Source organism: Euleptes europaea, chromosome 18, assembly GCF_029931775.1.
Source record: "Euleptes europaea isolate rEulEur1 chromosome 18, rEulEur1.hap1, whole genome shotgun sequence".
NCBI classification, from domain to species: Eukaryota; Metazoa; Chordata; class Lepidosauria; order Squamata; family Sphaerodactylidae; genus Euleptes; species Euleptes europaea.
Window position 1 is genome coordinate 31364350 of NC_079329.1, and position 23078 is coordinate 31387427.

General features: G+C 45.3%; 1 protein-coding gene across 1 annotated transcript in view; it reads right to left on the reverse strand.

Annotated features, from left to right (window-relative positions):
- Nucleotides 1-1208: 1208 nt before the first annotated feature.
- RAPGEFL1 (Rap guanine nucleotide exchange factor like 1) overlaps nt 1209-23078 on the reverse strand; it is a 76470-nt gene continuing 54600 nt past the window's right edge. Inside the window, exons 10-15 of the mRNA XM_056863259.1 lie at nt 19714-19804; nt 16807-16857; nt 15663-15750; nt 13011-13075; nt 2313-2367; nt 1209-1336 (exon numbers count right to left, since the gene is read on the reverse strand). Coding sequence (XP_056719237.1) covers nt 1212-1336; nt 2313-2367; nt 13011-13075; nt 15663-15750; nt 16807-16857; nt 19714-19804 — 475 coding nt within the window. The 3' untranslated portion in view covers nt 1209-1211. The remainder of the gene's footprint in view (nt 1337-2312; nt 2368-13010; nt 13076-15662; nt 15751-16806; nt 16858-19713; nt 19805-23078) is intronic.

Consider the following 23078-nt stretch of genomic DNA (forward strand, 5'->3'; position numbering starts at 1 on the left):
GAGACAGAAAGGTTTTTAAATTAAATTCTGCAGTAGATATGCCTCAAAGGGTGAGGAAAGCTAAAACATACAGAATTTTGATTTTTTAAAAATAAATCCCTGCAGTTAAAATCCCACAAAATGGAAACTCTAGAAACCTATTCCACATGCCATGACCAGCCGAAGCTGGATTTTAACTACTCCCCCCTGCAAAAGGCAAAAAGGATTTCCCCCCACTTCACGTACTTTGAGTAGCATTTAAAAACAACAGCTTGCAAGAACTGAAACCTGTGAAGACTCTGCTGAGAGTCTCCCTGGAATATTTAATCATATAAAAGGTTTCCACATCAAACCTTTCCAAGGTGGAAATATAAATATACACCAACAATATAGAAATAAGAGGAGGATTAAAAGATAGAAAATTAACATTTCTTGTCATTTCTGTACATGCTGCCTCTGGCAACTGTACTGTGTTAGATTCATGACCTTGGCAGCTTATTTATCTGATTCAAAACTTCTGTAGTTTTCAAAGAACGCGTTCCTTTACGTTCTTGGTAGGGAGAGAAACTGCCCAATTAGGGCACTGACCATTTTTTTTCAGCTTTCCTGCTAACAAGAAATCCAGTTTCCACTTAACCTCCTGTAGAAAACACTGTTGTTGTTTTTTAAAAAAATGTAAGTCCTAAGCACCCTCTAAAGGACCGTAAGAGGTGGTTCTACCACAACACAATGTAAAGCAGCTGCCTCAGGTGGTGGATTCTGAGTGCTGTTAGAAGTACTGGAGACCAATGGAGTCAACCAATGGGGCACAATCCGTCGGGAAGTTCTCCTGTGTACCCTTCACTGGTATGAACTCTTTTGCAGAGCGCCCAGAAAACCCAAACGATGGCTTTGCAGGAGAGAGGGTAAGCTCTGCCATTAAGTAAAATCTGGAGTACAATTCCAGGGCAGGAAGAAAAAAAAAAAAACCACTCAGGCCCACTGGCAGGGAAACTTCCCAGCAGATGGTGTGCCATGTTAATTTGAAAGAAAGTGAGGTACCGGGTGGATTTTCCACCCCAGGCATCCATCGGGCCATCCCTGCCCAAGGTCGGTCGCATCCCTGCCATTTGCAAGCTGCACGCTGTTGCCCTCCGAACAGGGCAAAGCCCAAGGGGCAAAACCCTTGTCCATCCCCAAAAGTGCTTGAGTATCCCACAGAGTAAACATTCCTTGCTAGGACCCACCCTGCCTCACTGGCTGTTCGACTCCAGCTTGTGAGAGAGCTCAAAGAGCAGGTTCTGATTGTCGATGACTTGGAACTGCCGGACGTAAGCCTTTGTCTGTAGCTGCTGGGGTGATGACTCCATTTCCAGGCCTGCAGGAAGAAAGAAAAAGGGTCACACAGTCATGCACCCCCCCATATACAATCACTCTCCATTGTTTCTCAGCCCGCGGGCAATACAATTCCTATCTCAACTGAACGCTTCTCCATGTTTATCTCCGTCAAAGTTTCCATTTAATATTACAAAACCAAGCTTGTCGATCATTTGGCTGAAAATTACCCCATGTTTTTAACGGAGTCTTTTGTATTCCTCCTGCCATTATAAAGATCATCACCATAGGTATTTCCCCAAACCTTTAAGTTACCTTTCCCAGTGCGAGCATTAAAGTCACCTAACAATATTATTTGTGTCTAGGGATATTTAACTTCAAGTTCATAGATGTAACTTTCCAAGTCAGGCCAACAGTTCTCACAGCAATAGGATGAGGAGTGGGGAGGAATTCATGCATTCATTAGCAAAATGACCTGATCTTTAAAAGTCAAAAGACAAACCATTGCTAAAGATCTTAAGGGGGGAGGGAAGCAATTCTACCCCACACTTTACTGACGTAGAGATCAAACATGCCAGCTAGTGGTTGGAGGCCTTTGAAAAATGTATGTGAGGAATCCATTTAATATCAATTTGTTAACTGAACACTTATGTCTCACCTACCTCGAGAAAAATCTGGTAAGACCTATGCTAAATCATTCCAGCCTAAGACCATGGAAACTAGTGGGTTTACCCTGTTTACCTATGTGGAATTGCACTTCCAGTGTCTCAAGGCCGGATTAGAATTTGAACCCAGGTCTCTCCAGGCCTAGTTTAACCCTGCATCTCGCTGGCTTTCACAAAGACCTTGAACCAAGAAGCATTTAAGTTTAACCCTACCCTGGGATAAAATGGGAGGGAACTGAGCTACGAATGATGCTCTGAGCTCCTTTGGGAAAAGGTGGGATTAAAAATGCAATGAAATTATAGAACACTTATCCCCCTCCTCCATCTAGACCCAGAGGGGGGATCAGTACTCACAGAGAGGCCTACTCCGGCATTTCCTGATTGTCCGAACTTTCTCTGCCACCGAGTGCTGCAAGACAGATGATACCGGGTTTCATTGTTCTAGCCACCTAAAACACCCCATTCTGCACAAACCTTATAGCAACCCCACAGAACAGAACTATAATCTATTTCTCTGCTTAATAGAAGGCAGCTTGTGGTGTAGAATGAGACCCTCAGTCTATCAAGGTCAGTATTGCCTACTCTGGCTGGCAGCAGCTCTTCAGGGCCTCAGGCAAAGATCTTTTCCATCACCTAAAACCTGATTCTTTTAACTGGAGATGCCAGGCATTGAACCTGGTGCTTTCTGCATGCAAGGCAGATGCTCCGCCACTGCACCATCTGTTCAGCGAGATTATGGAAAAGACAGTAAAAGAGCCTATTGCAGGAGCGTAAATGTTTCTGTTGTGATCCTCAAGATCAACTTGAGAGCATTCCTTAACAGAATAATGTGCGTGAGTGGAGTATGGCCAAGGGGGGACGGAAAACTGCAAAGAACTGCTCACGAACAACTTCAGATTTTATGTATCAATAAAGAGGGAAAGTATGTAGACCTTACTGCGTTGACAGCATGCTTAGAAGTGCGATGCCGGGTAAAACAAAACAAAAAATTCTAATTGTTACGAATAGCTTACAGAGCTTCTTGTCTATCCCACCCCCCACCTAGCCAATCAGAATAAATTATGCAGAACAGCAAAAGCTGCACAATAGGTTATGCAAAACAAGAAACATTTGCATAATTTATACCAGTTGTAGAATTCAGCTTTTCGGGTCACTGCAGGACAGCGGCACAGACCAGCAGGGGATATTTTAATTGAATACATTGCAGGGTTTAAAAACATAATTTTGTCTTGATTTGCCTCTGCACTTTCAAATGCATTTGGCACTCTGCGTTTCCAGGCAGGATTTCAACACATGAAATAAACGGTGCGTTATTATAATTAAGCACCTAAATATTATATAAATTAGGGACTCGCAACTGGAGACCCTGATACCCAATCTGGCCGCTGGAGTATTCCCAGAGCTATGCCCGCTTCCAAACCAGAGGCAATAAAAGAGAAAACCGTGGCTGCTGCGGAAACAGAAGTTGTTAGTAGTTCAGTTCCAGCTCCAGCTCACCACCCTCCATCTGCACGCCTGTAAAATTAGTTGCTGACCAAGGTACTAAACTCCGGGCAATGGATCAACAGAAGAGGTCTTCTCAATATAGGACGTACACCGTCTCTTTATTGCTTTGTCCCACTAGAGGGCGCCTCACACCCTCCCATTGAAACAGTGCCGCAGAGAAGCCCATTCAAAAGGGAGAAGGAGGTCGTATGCAGAAATCGTCTTCCATCAAGAAAATTCTGACTAATGCCAATGAAGTATATTGGTTATCTTCAGCACCAGAAATTACACTAAGGGGGACATTTCATAAACCCATACAAGCAAAGAGTATGTTATGAGGTGATGCATTTGAATTTTGTTAAGGACACCTTGAAGATTGTGTTAAAAACTGATCTGGGGGTGGGGTACAGTGGATGGGCTCGGTGCAATCCTACGCAGACTTACACCCTTTTAGGTCCACTGAAGCCAACAGGCTTAGAAGGGTGCAACTCGGTTTAGGATTACATTGCAGGGCTTATTCAGTTAAATCTGCGTCCTTGAGCATATGAGCAAAATAGTTCTAAAGGGGGTGGGGAAGCATAGGTTTTAGATGATGTTTACATGTGATGCAGTACAAGTCCCCTTCCCTTACACATCTGCAGTTTTTATTAGCGCTTATATTAAAAACTCCACCACCACTGGTGACCTTTTTAGCTGATCAAAATGCTGCTAGTTAAGAAACCTGATTGATTAGAAGACCAAAGACAGCAGGCTCAGAAAATGAAAATCTTATCCCCATTCCACCCAGCTGGTCAATTTCACAGATCAAAAGATGATCTGGGTAAATCTTCCCCTGCCCCCCACCCATCCTTTTCATTCTGAAAAGCCACGCTGTATGAGGGCTACTTTCACGGTGGGTGTGGATCGGCTGGACACAGACCCACATAAAGAGGCTGGTTTAGACGCCCCATTAAACAAATGCGTAGCGTGTCTCTAAGGACCAGTAAGCAGCTAGAGATTTAATCTGCACAACCATATTTCCATGAGGAGAGACTGAGAAGGTAGACTTTTCGATTTGAAGTGACCCTTGAAAGGTTTTCCTCAGGACTCCATCGGCAGCCTTGCTTTCCTTCACTGGCTTTGTAGATTTCCTTCCATACTTCCGCCATAAAATGACAGCATAGCGGTAACCCGCTCTTAGCACCTGAAGAGGTGAGCTCTGGTTCTTCAAAAAGCTTATGCTGGAATTAAATTGTGTCCTAAGACTCCTGTTTATTTTGTCCTCCATACCAAAAAATTATCTCCACAAAGAAAACAAAGGGGGAAAGCTTACAGCCTTTCTCCCCAATAGATACTTATCTCCGTTTTTATGCAGAGACATCAGCTCCCACCTGCAGCCTTAAGGGGAACAATCCGGACATAAATTTGACCGCTTCAGTGAGAACTAGTGCGGGGTTGTGAGGTAGTGCTACAGTAATGTGACTGAATCCCACTGTTAATCTTTGTTGCCCGCTCAGGTCAAGACAGAACAGCAATCCCCGAAGTGATGCCCGGGGGTACCCCAGTGCCCACTAATGCGTTCCCTGATGCCCATGTGTTTTGTGAGTCTTGAAGATAAAATCTAAAGGGTCTTGAATAGTAAAGAAGAAACAGGAAGCTGACTGACTAGCAAGGCACTGTGATTATCCCAGAAAGGTGTATCACAGCCATGCACTCTCGGCTTGGCTGTAGGCACACTCTTTTACATCTTGAGAGCCAGCATGGTGTAGTGGTTAAGAATGGCAGACTCTAATCTGGCGAACCAGGTTTGATTCCCCACTCCTCCATATGAGCAGTGGATGCTAATCCAGTGAACCAGGGTGGTTTCTCCCACTCCTCCACATGAAGCCAGCTGGGTGACTTTGGGCTAGTCACAGTTCTCTTTGAGCTCTCTCAGCCCTCCCTACCTCACAAGGTGTCTGTTGTGGGGAGAGGAAGGGAAGGAGATTGTAAGATGGTTTGATTCTCCTTTTAAAAGGTAGAGAAAGTCGGCATATATAAACCAACTCTTCTTGTTCAGGTTTGGCAATATGCCCCAGTGGCCATATAGGGATCAAACATTTCCCTTTTTTAGAAAGGGAAATGAAACAGCAACTTTCCCCCAAAGCAAAAAGTTTTGCCTCTGCCTCCTTGGAGCCTGGAAGGCATTGCCTTTGCATTTCCAGGAAGTGCTAATTCAGAAGCTGTTGCCTTGGTATGAAGAGGCTACTTGGCTTGCATCCACCCAATGTTTGAAGAAGAGAAGAAGTTGGGTTTTTATACCCCGATTTTCTCTACCTTTAAGGAGTCTCAAACCAGCTTACAATCGCCTTCCTCCCCCCCCCCCCGCCCCACAGCAGGCACCTTGTGTGGTAGGTGGGGCTGACAGTGGTGGCACCAATTATCCTCTCTTACACTTCTCAAAATGCCACAAGGGTCAACAAGGTTGGGGGCCCAACACATATTGTAGATGTATAGTTTCTGTGACCTGAGTGGATTATTGAAACCTGGGAGGTATTGATTGTAGAAATGGCTCCTTTTGGAATTCCTCACTGTTATAGTAGATTTACTTGGTACCTTCTTTGAAGTACTGTGTTCAGTTTTGGGCACCACAATTTAAGAAGTATGTAGACAAGCTGGAACGTGTCCAGAGGAGGGCAACCAAGATGGGGAGGGGTCTGGAGACCAAGTCCTACGAGGAAAGGTTGAAGGAGCTGGGTATGCTTAGCCTGAAGAGGAGAAGACAGAGAGGGGACATGATAACCATCTTCAAGTTCTTGAAGGGCTGTCATATGGAGGAGGGTGCTGAGTTGTTTTCTGTTGCTCCAGAAGGTCAGACCAGATCCAAAGGGTTGAAATTAAATCAAAAGAGTTTCCGTCTAGACGTTAGGAAGAATTTTCTAACAGTTAGATAATTTCAGTTAGATAATTTGGTTCCACCTCAGTGGAACAGGCTTCCTCGGAGGTGGTAAGCTCTCCTTCCCTGGAGGTTTTTAAGCCGAGGCTAGATGGCCATCTGTCAGCAATGCTGATTCTATTACCTTAGGCGGATCATGAGAGGGAGGGCATCTTGGCCATCTTCTGGGCATGGAGTAGGGGTCACTGGGGGTATGTGGGGGGAGGTAGTTGTGAATTTCCTGCATTGTGCAGGGGGTTGGACTAGATGACCCTGGTGGTCCCTTCCAACTCTATGATTCTATTCTATGATTCTATTATGTTTTTTCTCCTCCCCAAATAATGAAACTGTTATTAAAGCTCAAAGTGTGTGAATATGATTTGACCTCGCTGCAAGAAAATAGTCTGTTCCAGGTTAATTAGAATTAATAACATTTTATGAGATCCCAGTGTAAATTTACATTTTTTGTTTTTTTGAAGAAGACACGCTGGGTTCCTGAGTCACATTTCCTTTCCTTTCTTTATTATTAAAAATATGGCTAACAGCCAAACATATGCATTTTAAACTGCTTGGTTGCTAAGCATCTCACTGTATTTGGGTTACATAACAGTTAGAGGGGAGGTTTTGAAATAGTGTTCCAGGGAATTCGTTAAATTCAGTTTTCCTCATGGATTTTGAAGTGGATTAGAATTTTTTATTCATCTCCCAGATCCAGGGTGCTGAATAATGGCATATTTTCCACGTCATTCCCTCTTGAGGGTTGCCCTCTTTCTTTTATTTTTGATCTATGTCTGCAACCTCTGGCTTGTGCCATTAGACAAAATAATAATATTCATGGTTTTGACATACCTTTTAGGAATTTAAGATTATTCTTTTATGCAGATGATCTTTTATTAATTTTAGAACCTCAGTCTTCCATTCCTGCTTTAATACACATGATTAACACCTTTGGAGACTTGTCTGGATAATCGATTAACTGGACAAAATCTGAGTTGATGCCACTGAAAGACAATGTATCACGGAGCGTATTTGCCTATGGACATTTTCGGTGGTGCCCAGATGTCATTAATTGTCTTGGAATACAGATTCCTAGTGATATCGCATATGATTATGCTAAATTTTAACACACTGATTGACGATATATTTTTGGATTTGCACAGATGGGTAACTTTAAACTTGTCTTTATGGGGCAAAATAAATACACTTAAAATGAATATTATGCCCAGGATTATTTATAATTTACGTGCAATTCCTTTTTATATACCTTGCAGATATAGTCATAAAATTAATACATTGTTTTGGAAATTTATGTAGGGTTCCTTACCGCCTCAGATTTCTTTAAAGAGGATGCAACTTCCATTCAATGAAAGAGGATTTGGTTTCCCTGAGCTTAGTTTATATCATCAGGCATGCTTGTTAACTTGTATTAATTACTGGGTTCCTTCCTTGCTGAGGACCTATCCATCTTGGGCTCTTTTTGGGGGTTCTTGTCTGGTGCCCCCTCTAAGTGGAATGCATTAGGGTCTACTTATGCTAGAATAGGTCCCAGTCCTCCTGCCGTTTCTGCAGCTAGAGAACGATGGCGCATAAGATCACGAAAATATCAATTTGATCATTTTCACATGGCAAGTTAACATTATGGACAATCTTTTTCAATGGAAAGTTTGGACCGACAGGGGGATTTTTACATGGCACCAATTGACAGATTATGATGATGAATTTTTGCCATCTTCTCAGCTGAGGTCTAGATATGACTTGTCAACTTCTGTTGAATGGTGGTATTTACAACTGTAACATCTGTTGGTATCTAAATATGGGCCTGCGGCAGTAAGCGTCCCAGAGTCCCCTTTGCTCCTGGAAACACTAATTGAATCAACGCAGAAAACAAAGCCTACAATATTTGTCTATAAATATTTGATGCCTATTAATAAATATGATATGCAGAGGCTCAGGAATGAATGGAATGAGGAGCTAGATCACCCTATTTTGCAAAGCGATGGGATACAGCCTTAAAGTTTATACCTGCTCTCTATATGGACCTTAAGTTGCAAAAAAATTATGTTTAGGATATACTGGACACCACAGCGACTCGTTAGCAAAGGACTGAGCAAAGCGTCTAACTTTGGTGTTGTAACTCACATGACATGGTGTTGTAACCCCCTTGAACATATACCTTGGACGTGTCCAATCACTCGGTTTTTCTGGGAAGAAGTTATTACTCATATCAATTTTGTATTAGAAAGTTGATTATTTTTTAAGACGTTTATGTACTTTTAAACTATCTGCCCGTCTCTTGGAGGCCAACCGATGGTCAACGAAAATGGATCCTCCATGCCCTTTACTATATCTAAAAGACTCACATTATAACACTGGAAGGATAAATGCCCACCTCAGTGTACTGAGGACCTTAGAACTCTATCAATATTCAGATGCATGGCACACAAATGACAATTGCATATGGACTTATTTTTAGATATTTGGAAACCTTTTTATTGAAACCACCACCTCTGTTGTTATATTGTTGTCTTTATGTATACTTTTTTCTTTTAAAAAAAATTCTTTTTAGTTGCTGGAATTGAGGTTTTTCTCTTGTTCTTTTTCTGTTTTTTAAAAAAGAAGTTTTAAAAATTAAGCCCCCCCCCTCCACCCAATTATTAAATGCTGGGTACTGATGATCAGGGATGGCCACACTGAATGAAGACAAGAATGCTGTGTTTAGCATGACAAAGAAACTAATTCTTCTGTTATTTTAACTCCATTTCAAAAAAAATGCAGTGAGGATGCAGTCTCAAGCTCAAGAAAGCCAGGGTAGTGTAGTGGTTAAGAGCAGTGGTTTGGAGCGGTGGACTCTGATCTGGAGAACCAGGTTTGATTCCCCACTCTTCCACATGAGCGGCGGAGGCTAATCTGGTGAACTGGATTGGTTTCCCCGCTCCTCCACATGAAGCCAGCTGGGTGACCTTGGGCTAGTCGCAGCTCTCTCTCAGCCCCACCTACCTCACAGGGTGTCTGTGGTGGGGAGGGGAAGGGAAGGTGATTGTAAGCTGGTTTGATTCTTCCTTAAGTGGTAGAGAAAGTTGACATATAAAAGCCAACTCTTCTTCTTCTGCTTCTTCTGCTTCTGCATGTTTTGGGAATCCGTAGAATCTCCATTTTCTAATTTTCAAAGCTTGTTTTCAGCCCTCATGGTTGATCAGTCAATCGCAGCAAATAACACTGCAATATCCAAGAGGATGGAATTCCACTCCAATACACTAAAAAGTCTCTCTTCCCTCAAGGTCTCTTCCCCCCTTCAGAATTATATATTGGTTTTTTTGCTTATTAAATCTCCCCTAATATCACTACCACAGTGCTTCGTATCCCTACCGTAGGAAACTGCACCCCATTTCCCCCCCCCCCCCATACACACACACAAGCACACAAAATCAGCTCCGGAAAGAAAACAGTCATTATGCAAAACAGGCTCTTGGGTGTAAATGCCCTTGATTGGAATGCATTATGTTAATCATTACAGAATTGGCCATTTTATCAGAAGATATGAACACTCAGCAAATGAATTATTGTGTGTTTCACGTACGGTGTGCAGACCGACGAGGAAAGGGGAGGGGGAGAAGGACTCAGCAGATAATGATGTAGCTTCGTTTCTCCCCGTCACCTCCTCCCCGGGGACCAGAAAAATCTGGGCCAGCTCCTGCACAGCTCACCCCCCCATGCGCTCACACACATACACACACACACACTCCTTTTACACATCTTTCGACAAGTGGAGCTTCTGTGAAACCGTTGCCATGACAATGTCGCTGTCCCACCGGGCCAGAAACCTTGCAGAGGACCAACTGCTAGTTAATCCCCGGAGGGCGGGGGGGGGGGGTGTGTGCAAAGATGCAGCGGGGTGGGGGTGGGGAAGAGACCACCTGAGCTCTCACGCCCTTGCAAAAAGCCGTCTTGCATTTGGCTGGCTGGGCCTGATGCTGTAGCTACCGCTTCCCACACAAACAGCAAGGACAAAAATTGGGCAAAAAGGTGTCTCCTGGTTGCTCTCTTTATGCCCATTCTGGGAAGGAAAATATCTGGGGGGGGGGTTAAACAAACAGCTAATTTGTGTGTGGGTGTTGTTCTTACTGTCCAGTCATTGCCGTCAAGTCGCAGCTGACTTATGGTGAGCCCATAGGGCTTTCAAGGCAAGAGACGTTTGGAGGTGGTTTGCCATTGCCTGCCTCCATGTCACGCGCCTGGTACTCCTTGCAGGTCTCCTATCCAAATACTAGGCAGGGTCAATGCCCGTGTGTTGCAGGAGAATTGGAAAACACAAACCATGTGCTCCTCAGATGTGGCTATCACGAGGGTATTCGGTGGAAGCTGATCCATCCACTTATTAATTTAATGGAGTCAGAGGAAGAGGTAATGAAACTTCCTCTTTGGGACGGGGACTCTTTTTGTCTCTCTAAAGTTGCCAAATTTTGCTCTGCTGCAATTAAGATCCATATGGGAAAAGTTAATACTGGGACTGGCTAAATTATTGGTTTTAGCTGTTTTTAAATTGTGATATTTTTAAACAAGAGAGATCCTAATCTCTCACAGGCTGTATCTGGTCGTTTTATTCTGGCTTTTGCCGTAAATAAACTTATTTATTCATTCAGGGCCAGGGCTGAGAGTGTGGCCATTTATTCATGGAAGGTTTTGCATTGGATTTGCCACTCTCTAGATGCACCTTTTCCCCATCTGAATTCTCAAAACTCTGCATGGCGGCTTATTGTTGAGTTTTGAGAATCTGGATGGGGAAAATGTGCATCTAAAGAGTGGCAAATCCAATGCAAAACCTTCCATGAATAAATGGCCTGTGTGTCTGGCCCAAGGTCACCCAGCAAGTTTCCATGGCGCAAGTGGGGATTTGAACCTGGGTTTCCCAGGTCCTAGTCCGACAACTTAACCACACCACTCTGGCTCTCTAATATGGGGTACAGTGGTAAAAATGTTGTGGAGACACAGATGCAATTATTTACTCTGCCACACATGAACACATGAAGCTGCCTTCTACTGAATCAGACCCTCGGTCCATCAAAGTCAGTATTGTCTACTCAGACCGGCAGCGGCTCTCCAGGGTCTCAAGCAGAGGTCTTTCACATCACCTACTTGCCTAGTCCCTTTAACTGGAGATGCCGGGGACTGAACCTGGGACCTTCTGCATGCCAAGCAGATGCTCTATCACTGAGCCACGGCCCCTCCCCACAAAGTTCACGGGGTGTAGAATGGGCTTAGAACGGTGCAAATCTTCTTAGGCTACTGAGCTGCTAGGCTAGTAATCCTCTCTTCACCTATCCCAGAGGGTTATTGTGAACAAAGGACCAAACTGGACCTGATCCTGGGAGTTCTGTGAAGGAGTTTGCAAGTATTATTTTTCCCTTTTACAATCAGGTGCACAGGACTGGGACCACAGCATGGGTGGGAAGATGGTTGAAGCCTTCATTCCTAAATCCACTTTGCCATTTTACCAATCTGAGATGGCCTCATAAGAACACAAGAAAGGCCATGCTTAAAGGCTGCCAACTTGGAAGGCTTTAAGAGGGGAGTGGACATGTTCATGGAAGAGAAGGGTATTCATGGCTACTAGTAAAAATGGATACTAGTCATGATGCATACCTATTCTCTCCAGGATCAGAGGAGCATGCCTATTATATTAGGTGCTTTGGGACACAGGCAGGACAACGCTGCTGTTGACTTGTTTGTGGGCTTCCTAGAGGCACCTGGTTGGCCACTGTGTGAACAGACTGCTGGACTTGATGGGCCTTGGTCTGATCCAGCATGGCCTTTCTTATGTTCTTAACTGCCCACCCCATGTTTTGTTTTGTTTTTGATGCCCCACAATGCAGCAGATGGCCTTCTGGTGCTCCACCAACTTAAGCAGTTATCTTAGGCCCATGCCCATTCGATTTGGGACCTTCATACGTACGGGACGGCCTCTCCCTATACGTGTCCCCCCCCCCCAGAATGCTTTGTTCTTCATCATGTGGCCTGCTGGTAATGCCTAGCCCACTGGTGGCTCAATAAGGGCAAGAGTTTTTTGATAGTGGCCCCTACCTGGTGGAACTCTCTACCAGATGACATCCAGGCCCTGGAGGATCTTTCTAGATTTCGTAGGGCTTGGAAGATGGAGTCGTTCCACCAGGCGTTTCATTGAGGACAGTCGAGGACAGTTTTCTACTGCCTATTAGCAATGCCGCCTGTTTTTGACAGCGGTCTGGGATGTTCGTTGTCGGATGCCAAATGATCATGTTTTATTATTCTGATGCCTGGCCTAGGATGCTATTTCATGGATTGCAATTTAATGTTTTGTAAGTATGTCTTACCTCTTTTTATACACTGTTTTATTGAATGCTGTGACCCGCCCTGAGCCCTGTGACCCAGAGAAGGGGCAGAGTATACAAATAAATAAAAATACCGATACGATTCTGTTTAGCAGAGGCAAGGTGACAATCCTGATTTTGCATTGAGTCTCACAAATGACTCTTTGGAGGTCTTGTAGATGAAAAGCCCTGCCTTGTGAAGGTAGCTGGACTTTGTGATGTTATTATACCCATTGTACAGGTTAAGGGAGGGAGGGACATCTGCGCATGCTACCATCAACAGAACACGCAGGGGAAAAGGACAGGGTTTTTGTTTAAAGGTCTTCTTACCAGTTTCTCTATATTGACTAGTCCATCCACCAAGGTTTTGCTGGCTTCATGCAAAAATGTCAGATCTAAGTTAGAAAAGAAATAAAAAAATAAGGCAAGTGAGAAGGACTGGAAGGCCAGCAACGCTGAATTTCTACTAAGAAAAGTTCCTGGTTAGTAACTGTAGCCTCTGGCCTGAAAGCCCTTTCCCTTGAATCCCAGAGGCCCAGGGTTGATGTAGTTAAGAATGGGGGACTCTAATCTGGAGAACCAGGTTTGATTCCCCACTCTTCCACATGAAGCCTGCTGGGTGACCTTGGGCCAGTCACTGTTCTCTCTTAACTCTCTCAGCCCCACCTACCTCACAAGGTGTCTGTTGTGGGGAGGGGAAGGTGATTGTAAGCTACTTTGAGACTCCTTAGAGAAAAGCAGGGTATAAAACCCAATTCTTATTATTATTATTATTCATTGGTGAGAAAAAGGCAACCCTACAAATACTCTGGGGCAAATCCTCTCTTCTTATTACTGTGATGGTGGAAAGTGCCTTCAAGCCACAGGTGACTTATGGCAACCCCGTAGGGTTTTCAAGGCAAGAGACATTCGGAGGTGGTTTGCCATTGCCTGCCTCCTCGTGGGCTGAGAGAGTTCGGAGAGAACCGTGACTGGCCCAAGGTCACCCAGCAGGCTTCCTGTGGAGTGGGGAATCGAACCCAGTTCTCCAGATTACAGTCCGCCGCTCTTAACCACTGCACCACGCTGGCTCTCTATTACTATTATCTCTTATTACTAGCAAACAAAATTCCTTCATTACAATGAATGCCTTGTGGGGAAGGCCTTAAGCATAGTAAGGACCTAGTCAATGGCACGGTGTTCGAAAACACTGCAGCTGTGCGTGAGAGATCCTGGTCGGAGTGTGTGTGCACAACGTGTTCTAAGGTGCGTACTCATTTCGCAAATGGCTAGGCCTGGAAGAAAAGGAAGAGTTGGTTTTTATATGCCGACTTTCTCTACCTCTTAAGGAGAATCAAAGTGGCTTACAATCGCCTTCCCTTCCCCTCCTCACAACAGACACCTTGTTACGTAGGTGGGGCTGAGAGAGAGAACTGTGACTAGCCCAAGGTCACCCAGCAGGCTTCATGTGGAGGAGCGGGGAAACAAATCCAGTTCACCAGATTAGCCTCCGCCGCCCACGTGGAGGAGTGGGGAATCAAACCCGGTTCTCCAGATCAGAGTCCACCGCTGCAAACCACAGCTCTTAACCACTACACCAGGCTGTTAGGGCTCACTCACTGCTGTGCCTGAACTGAGAAGCTCGCCTAGAATATACCCAATGCTTTCCCTGACGCCGCCTGTACTGCAAGGTTGGCAAGCTGTTGTGTGTTCTCATGACAACAGTGTTGCTGCCTGCTGTGCGGCGGCGTGGGGGAAAAACAAGGAACCCAGATCAGACTGGTTTTGAAAGGTCACATCTCGTTTGGCTGGTGTGACAAAATGTTGGGAACGGATTCCACCCTTGATTGATAAAATGAAATGTAGCCAAGAATTCTCCGTATGCCAGTTTTTGTTGAATGATACTGTTCCTGAAGTCACTTTGAAGGTGGCGGAATTTTTTTTGACGGAAGTTGTCAATATTAGGACTAAAGTCTAAACCATATTTAAATCGAAAACGTATGGACAGTGAATTTTGTGTACTGCTTACGTCATGTTTCTGAGTATATGCCAATAAAGATTGACTGATGTTGGGAATGGGCTTTTTGTATATGATACTATATTGTTTTGAATGACCCCTCCCCCAAGTTCAAATCCCATCCATCTTTATAATCCTGACTTTTTCATCCTGTCTTAAAGCCACAACGCAGCTACAATAGCAGAAGCTTGCCTCTCTGTACCCTCCCAATTCAGGATGCATGGTGCAGGGATAGGGTTGCCAACCTCCAAATAATGCACTTTCAATGCACCTTGAAGGTGGATTTTACTGTGTGAACTGGCAACATCCACTTGCAAACGATCGTTAAGGTGCAGTGAAAGTGGATTGAAAGTGCATTACTCGGGCTGTGTGAAAGTGCCCATAATCTCATTGACAAGACCTTTTAACTCAATGGAACTTATTTCTATCGATCCTGCTGCTCATGGGCTTGTGCAATGCAGAATAACCAGAAAAAGTACTTTTTAAAAGATGAAAAGCCACAATTCTGCTTTTGAAGTTAACCTTAAATATATCTGAGGGGGCCTTGATATTGACAAGTATACGATTTTCAGAGGTTCCCTATCGTAAAAACTAAATGAACACAGATGGTAAATTTTCAGTGGAACAGTTAACAAAACTTTGGTAGTTCATTCAGAGAATTCTTTCAGTCATTTTTAGTGGACTGATTAGTTTCCTAAAAGACAGTCATGTGGATGCAGATGTATGTTATCTGTCTATGGTTGCCAACCTCCAGGTGGTGGCTGGAAAGCTCCTGCTATTACAACTGATATCCAGGCGATAGAAATCAGTCCCCCTGGAGAAAATGGCCACTTTGGCAATTGGACTCTGTGGCCTTGAAGTCCCTCCCCTCTCCAAACCCCACCCTCCTTAGGCTCCGCCCCCCCAAATCTCCAGGTATTTCCCAACCCGGAGCTGGCAACCCTATGCATGGAAAAGACACAAGGGCCACAGTGGGTGTGGCTCACCTTTTAGGATGAGGGGCACAAAAGGGATGACGGGGGGCTTCATCCTAGAGAGGACTTCTCTGTAGCTCTTATGATTCCGGCAAGGGTCCTGCAATAGGAAAGAAAAGTTAGCCTACTAGAGAAGAGAACAGAAATTTTAAAAGTGGTCACAATAAATGGGGGTGGTGGTTTTCACATCTGAAGCTGAGCTCACTGAAGGACAAAAGACCCATGCATTATCCTCGGGGAGGGAGAGGATTATCCTACTTGGTATTTATACAGTCACATAGCACGCTTCTGCTTTGTAATTCTTCAAAAAATACTACACATGAATTTTCTCGGCAATTATTGCAGTAACCCTGCAAGACAGTTGTTGTATGTTAAATGGTAATTATCTTAAGGCTTCCCTAGAGCCAGCCAGAATCGGGACCCCTTGGGGTGGGGTGGGGAACTAGGGACACAAAATTCCCTGAGTTTTTCTGGAAACTCAATAAGCCAGGCAGCCCACCTGCCTCCCTGCGATCTCACAAGATACCAAGGTACCAGCCAACGCGATGCCTGGAATCTAAGGGCTTTTAACGCCATCAAGTTGCAGCCAACTTATGGCAACCCCTTATAGGGTTTTCAAGGCTAGAGAATTATCTGTAGTGGTGGTTTGCCCTTGCCTTCCTCTGTATAGCAACACTGGCCTTCCTTGGTGGTCTCCCATCCAAATACTGACCAGGGCTGACCCTGCTTAGCTTCCGAGATCTGACAAGATCAGGCTAGCCTGGGCCATCCAGGGAAGACGCCTCTCTAGGGATCCATAAATACTTAGGATAACCCTTTTCTGGACTTGGACTCACAGCAAACTCTCTCCTGCTGCAAAGAGAGCCCTTGCTATGTTTTCCTGTTGAGTGAAATGTGAAAGGGAGCAGTTGTGGATTCCTGGAGAGCCTTCTGCTTCCTCCTCACTTCCATTAAGGGCCAGTGAGTTTCTTTCCTCTTTGTTTCCTTTAAATGTGTGAGCAGAGGGACCAGAGGGGATTTTTTTTTCCTGAGGGGGTTGTGGTGGAGCACGGCAGCAGTGGTCATGGCTCAGCTGTTAGGTGAACTGGGGAATTTCCAGCTCATCTCTTCTGTTCTTAACCGTAACGTCACACCCGTTCTGTTTTCAGGTGCTCACCGTAAGATTCTCAAATTTCCGGAACAGGTTCTTAAATTTGCCAGGAAGCTTCTGAAACAGCACACACAAAAAAGCATTCAGTGACATAGGGAACAGGTTTCAAACACGACAATAATCATTTAAAAGGCCGTAGCTCATAACTATGGTTCAGTCTACCTCGTTCAAACATCCACAGCCTTCAGTTTGGGTTATGTGAACTAATCCACAGGGATGGAGAGCTAGTGAATACATGGATCTGTATCTGATTCCCCAATATGCAAATGTGTGAACCCCTTCACAGGCTGTTCCAGGTCAGAATCTGGGCATGTTACAATTTATAGAGGAAAAAAAGTGCTTCCCTTCATCATCTAATTTTCCAGTTGCCACTGGCAAAAAAACTGCGTGAGAGCCAGTGTGGTGAAGAGAGCCAGCGTGGTGTAGTGGTTAAGAGCGGTGGTTTGGAGCGGTGGACTCTGATCTGGAGAACCGGGTTTGATTCCCCACTCCTCCACATGAGCAGTGGAGGCTAATCTGGTGAACTAGATTTGTTTCCCCACTCCTCCACATGAAGCCAGCTGGGTTACCTTGGGCAAGTTACAGCTCTCTTAGAGCTCTCTCAGCCCCACTTACCTCACAGGGTGCTTGTTGTGGGGAGGGGGAGGGAAGGTGATTGTAAGCTAGTTTGAGTCTCCCTTAAGTGGTAGAGAAAGTCAGCATATAAAAACCAACTATTCTTCTTCTTGCCTCACGCTGTGAGTCAGTCTAGGTGTTGGCTGTGTTTGGACAACCCTCACGCGAAGCTAGTCTGGGGAGCAGGATCTCTTATGCAAGGACTCGCCTGATGACAAGCGCTGTCCTCAACACCCAAGGGAGCGGCAGGTTCAGCTCAGGGAAAAGGAAACCATCCCCAAAATGTACTTCAAGCTATTGCAAAAAAGAGCAATTTCCTTAGTTAACCTTTTCTAGACTGCCTTTGCACTTAAAAAAAAAGTACCCATTCGCCTTGCAAAAGTGTAGAACACAACACAACAACAGCAAAATATTAAGATCAGTAGGGATACAACGGAGCTACTGTTTAGCATTTGGAAAGGAGGGGAATAGATATATTTCAAATAACATCAGAGCTGCCTTGCTAGATCAGAACATAGAATCATAGAATTGTAAGGGACCACCAGGGTCATCTAGTCCAACCCCCTGCACAATGCAGGAAATTCACAACTAACTGCCCCCACACCCCCAGTGACCCCTACTCCATGCCCAGAAGATGGCCAAGATGCCCTCCCTCTCATGATCTGCCTAAGGTCATAGAATCAGCATTGCTGACAGATGGCCATCTAGCCTCTGCTTAAAAACCTCCAGGGAAGGAGTGCTTACTACCTCCCGAGGAAGCCTGTTCCACTGAGGAACCGCTCTGTTAGAAAATTCTAACTAATGTCTAGATGGAATGTTCCTAATGTGGAACATGGACTACTGAATCCAGCTTTTGGATTCCAACAGCATCCAAACTCAAGCAGGAGATGAAGGGGGGGAATTAAACCTCCCCATTATTTTTTTTTAATATCAGATTTTTCTGCAGACTAGGAGGTCCCCCAAGTCTGCAGAAACATCTGTTCCGGGTAAGTGAGGCCCCAAAATGTGGATTTAGCTATCTGCAGATAGGGGACACGCTTGGGAATTAGATATATAGATATGAGCTTGTGCTGGGATACAGAGGTGGGAGGTGTCCTTGGAGGGCATGTGGAACCTAAGCCCTAAAATGCAGCGGATGCTGGGGTGAAAAAGCTGCCATCCCAAAGCACTGAATACAAGGCCCAAGACTGACTGCTGAGAATCTGCCATGCATCCATCAACAGGGTCACCCCCAAAGGACAGAATCACGTTCCTTCCTGAACCATGGAAGCGCCTTGTTTATTTCCTGGCTCAATGATGACCCAGTTTGTTACCAGAGATTATGTGACATTGTAGGGCAAGGCAGAACAAAGGGGGGGGGGACTTTGACATAATTTGTGTTCCCCAAAGTCCTGGCAAATGGGAAAGGCAGCTACTGAGGAAAGGCTGAAAATAAATGGTAAAAGATAGAGGGGCATGGGCATATGTGAGAAGGCGTATGTGAGAAGAGGTGCTGGAAAATTTGAACCAAGTAACACAAAAGCCTGTGGTCGATATTTGCATTCTCCCAGTCTGATCTGTGAATGTCCAGTTTGCCATGGATTCTGAAAATGTCTATTTCTCGCTCACTTTTTTTAAAAAATGCATGCTTCTAGTTCTACAGAGAGAAGCCTGAAAGCTTCCCCATTACCGTCTCTTCCCACAAATATATAAACCATTTTTAAAAAGGTATGAAATACAGATGCTAGGGAAAAAATTATGGAATGTTTTGCCCCAGAACTGCATTTGTGTGCTTTGCAGCCCAATTCCAGAAAGGTTCATGTTCCCTGGGAAGACACTCCCACTGATTTCAATGGGATATACTTCCTGGAAGCTCCTGGGGTTCGGAGATCTTCAGAGGAGCCTCCAGTGTGAATTCTGTTGCCATCCAGCAAGTGAAAAGCAGTGCTTTTTTGTGGTTTCTTTCCCCCTGTAACTCCCTGCCTGCAGAAGCTCATCTGGCCGATTCTTTGAGAACATTCCAGTGGCAAGCTTGTAAATGGGGAATATCAGGACCTGTCGGTTCTCTAGATTTGAGGAATTGGTTTTTTCCTTGTTTTTTTTAGACACTATATTTGAAAGAAAGACCTGCTGCTGGCAAGTCTGGCTGGATACCATTTTTTAAAAAATTAATGAAATACAGAGTGCAGCCTCTGATTCGATTCTGCAAAATGCCTAGGAGCAGAATTTGGAAAGGGGGGAGATTGCACGCAACATTGGCCCTCGCGTAGACCAAGAAAACAGCCCCCCATTTTCTTAGAAGTCCAGGCATCTTCCTACCTCCCAGGTGAGACGCAACCGGCTGACAGGTGCATTGTTCAGTCCTATCACCACAGCATAGAACGACAACATGTCTTGATTCTGTTTGCACCTGCAGGGAGAAAAAAGGGTGCTGCTAAGAACAGAAACAGTAAAAGCTCAGACATTTGAAGTCTCAGCAGATTTCCCTTCTCCTGCCCTTCCACCGAGGGCTGCCACCCTTTTCCCCAAGAGAGGTTCTGTACCTTTCACCAGTTGCATACCAGACAGAAATTCAGCAGGTGCAGCTTTGGTAGTTGCGAGTTTCCTGCGTTGTGCAGGGGGTTGGACTAGATGACCCTGGTGGTCCCTCCCAACTCTATGATTCTATGAAATCTAATAGATCACTTGACCCCCAGTACCCAATACAAAAGTCTGGAGTGGAGGGGGGGCTTCAGCTAAGGAACTTGCCTGAAAGTCTTTTTATGGAGCAGTGGTAGAGCCCGGTGAGTCATTCTCCACGTAGGCTTACCAACCTCAAGGTGAAGCCTGGAGGTCTCCCAGAATTGCAACTGGTCTCCAGACAACAGAGATCAGTTCCCTTGGAGAAAATGGCTGCTTTGTAGGGTGGACTCTATGGCGACCTAGGGTTGCCAGCTCTGGGTTGGGAAATACCTGGAGATTTAGGGCTGGAGTCTAAGGAGGGTGGGGTTTGGGGAGGGAAGGAAAGGAAAGGGACTTCAATGAGGTAGAATGCCATAGAGTCCACCTTTCAATGCGGCCATTTTGTCCTGGTGAACTGATCTGTTGCCTGGAGATCAGTTGTAATCCCAGGAGATCTCCAGCCACCACCTGGAGGTTGCCAACCCTATTGATACCCCACTGAGGTTCCCCCCCCTCCCCTCCCCAAACCCTATGGTCCCCAGGCTCCACCCCCAAATCTCCAGGAATTTCTCAGCCCTGGCAACCCTACCTCCATGTCATTCTCCAAATGCCCTTCCCTCTCAGGGAAACCAGATGCTGACTATGGTTAGTAAAAAGTAAGAATGGATCCACACACAAAAAATGGAAAGATAGAAAAATCAGCAGGTTCACTGTGCAGGGCTGGTATCTGTCAAAGAAGGCAAGGACCTCTTTGCTTCTGTGTACTGTACCAAACCTCCTCTTGACACTAAATAAAAGGCAGATGAGCCATTCTCCAAGCCAGAAAGCTTCGTCTGGCTTCCAAACATATTCCAGGGCTCTGCTGAAACCCAGCCTTCCTGCCACAACATCCCGCCCCACCCCCAGTTTTAAAGAAGCAGGCAGAGAAGGAGGTTGGAGCAAACAATCCAGCTTGTCACGGGTCATTAGAGTCGGGCTGAGTGTCGTGTCAAGGCTGTGACTTCGCTAGCTGGGGGAACCCGAGGCAGGAGACAGCCCAAGCACGCTGGGGAAAAGGACAAGGAGGATCTCCTTGAGGCAGAGCTGGAAAAGCGACAGGAAGGGGAAAGCAGCGATTTCACGGTGCTCGATGGGTGCCTAGCACAGATGCTGGGCATCCTCAGATGCTTCGCTTTTCGTGTTTCACAAAAGTGACACCGTCAGGGTAGATTTACACGGGACACTGGCTAAAAAAACACTGGCTATGTAGCACACCTGCAACCCCGAAGCCCCAGAATTGCCCCGCTTTCTGACGCTGCTGAAATCCAGGGAAGCTGAGCGGTCGTAAATCCAAGCACTGGGTTGCCAGATGTGGCTCAGCATTTCAGCGCTTTAACCTCCTTCTCAGGGTAGAGGATAGTGTTAAATCTCAGAGTGAGATGCCAAATGCCAAGAGGACAAGCTGTGTTTACATGGCACATCCCACCCCCAACCCCCAATTTTACATTGTAACTACCTTTTTTCCCCCCTCCCATTCTCAGTATCTCTCTTACTGTCTTTTCCTGCAGGACAAAATAACAGAGAGATAAAAGGTAAAGGTCCCCTGTGCAAGCACCGGGTCATTCCTGACCGATGGGGTGACGTCACATCCCGACGTTTCCAAGGCAGACTTTGTTTACGGGGTGGTTTGCCAGTGCCTTCCCCAGTCATCTTCCCTTTACCCCCAGCAAGCTGGGTACTCATTTTACCGACCTCAGAAGGATGGAAGGCTGAGTCAACCTTGAGCCGGCTACCTGAAACTGACTTCCGTCAGGATCGAACTCAGGTCGTGAGCAGAGCTTACACACCAATAAAAGTATAACATATTTTGGAAACGCTTGGGAAAGAGGACAATAAACCTGCACTGGGGGGAAATTAGCAGGAAAGCCTAAAAAACACACATACATGCACACACACATGTGATGCAGTGACAAAAAATGCTGTTGCTATCTTGGGGTGTATCAACAGAGGCATAACAACCAAATCGCGAGATGTCATAGTTCTGCTGTACACTGCATTGGTCAGGCCACACCTAGAGTATTGTGTGCAGTTCTGGAGGTCTCCCTTCAAAAAGGACGTGGACAGAACGAAGCAGGTGCAGAGGAGAGAGACGAGGATGATCAAGGGCCTGGAGACAGAGCCCTACAAGGAAAGACTGAGGGACTTAGGAATGTTTAGTCTGGAGAAGAGGAGGTTGAGGGGGAACGTGATGGCTCTCTTTAAGTATTTGAAGAGCTGTCACTTAGAGAAGGGCAGGGAGCTGTTCCTGCTGGCAGCAGTGAATAGGACTTGCAATAATGGGTTTAAATTGCAGGTGGAAAGATACCGGCTGGATATTTGGGGGGGGGGGGAATTTACAGTACGAGTTGTTCGGCAGTGGAATCAGCTACCTAGGGAGGTGGCAAGCTCCCCTTCACTAGCAGTCTTTAAGAAGAGGCTGGACAAGCACTTGTCAGGGATGCTCTAGGCTGATCCTGCATTAAGCAGTGGGTAGGACTAGATGGCCTTTATGGCCCCTTCTAATTCTATGATTGCATGAGTCTATGATTCTGTGATTCACCCCCTATGTCTGAACTTCAAAAGACCCGGCAGCCTAAACTGAACTTGATGGTGAGTTACAAAGGACCACATCCGCAGGAAATTGCAGGCCCCGCACAGTAAGCCTCTAACTGGCTACTCCTTGAATCATCTGCTTCTGTTCCCGGTCTCAGCAGTTTTGAAATAGGAATGGTATGCATTTAACTTAGGAAGGAGACATAAGCAGGGCTCTGGGTATTCTTTTTTTTTTTTTTAATAAATTTTTGATTTATATAATTGAAGGGGTACAGGAAAAAAAAGGGAGGGGTAAGCGTTGTAAGTATAAAAACAATAGATATTAAAAAATAAACTCAGTAGTATATTGTAAATGGGTATTCTGTGCTAAAAAAGAAACCAAAACATTCTGCACCAAGGTACAGTGCCATAGAGTCCACCCTTCAAAGCAGCCATTCTCTCCAGGGGAACTG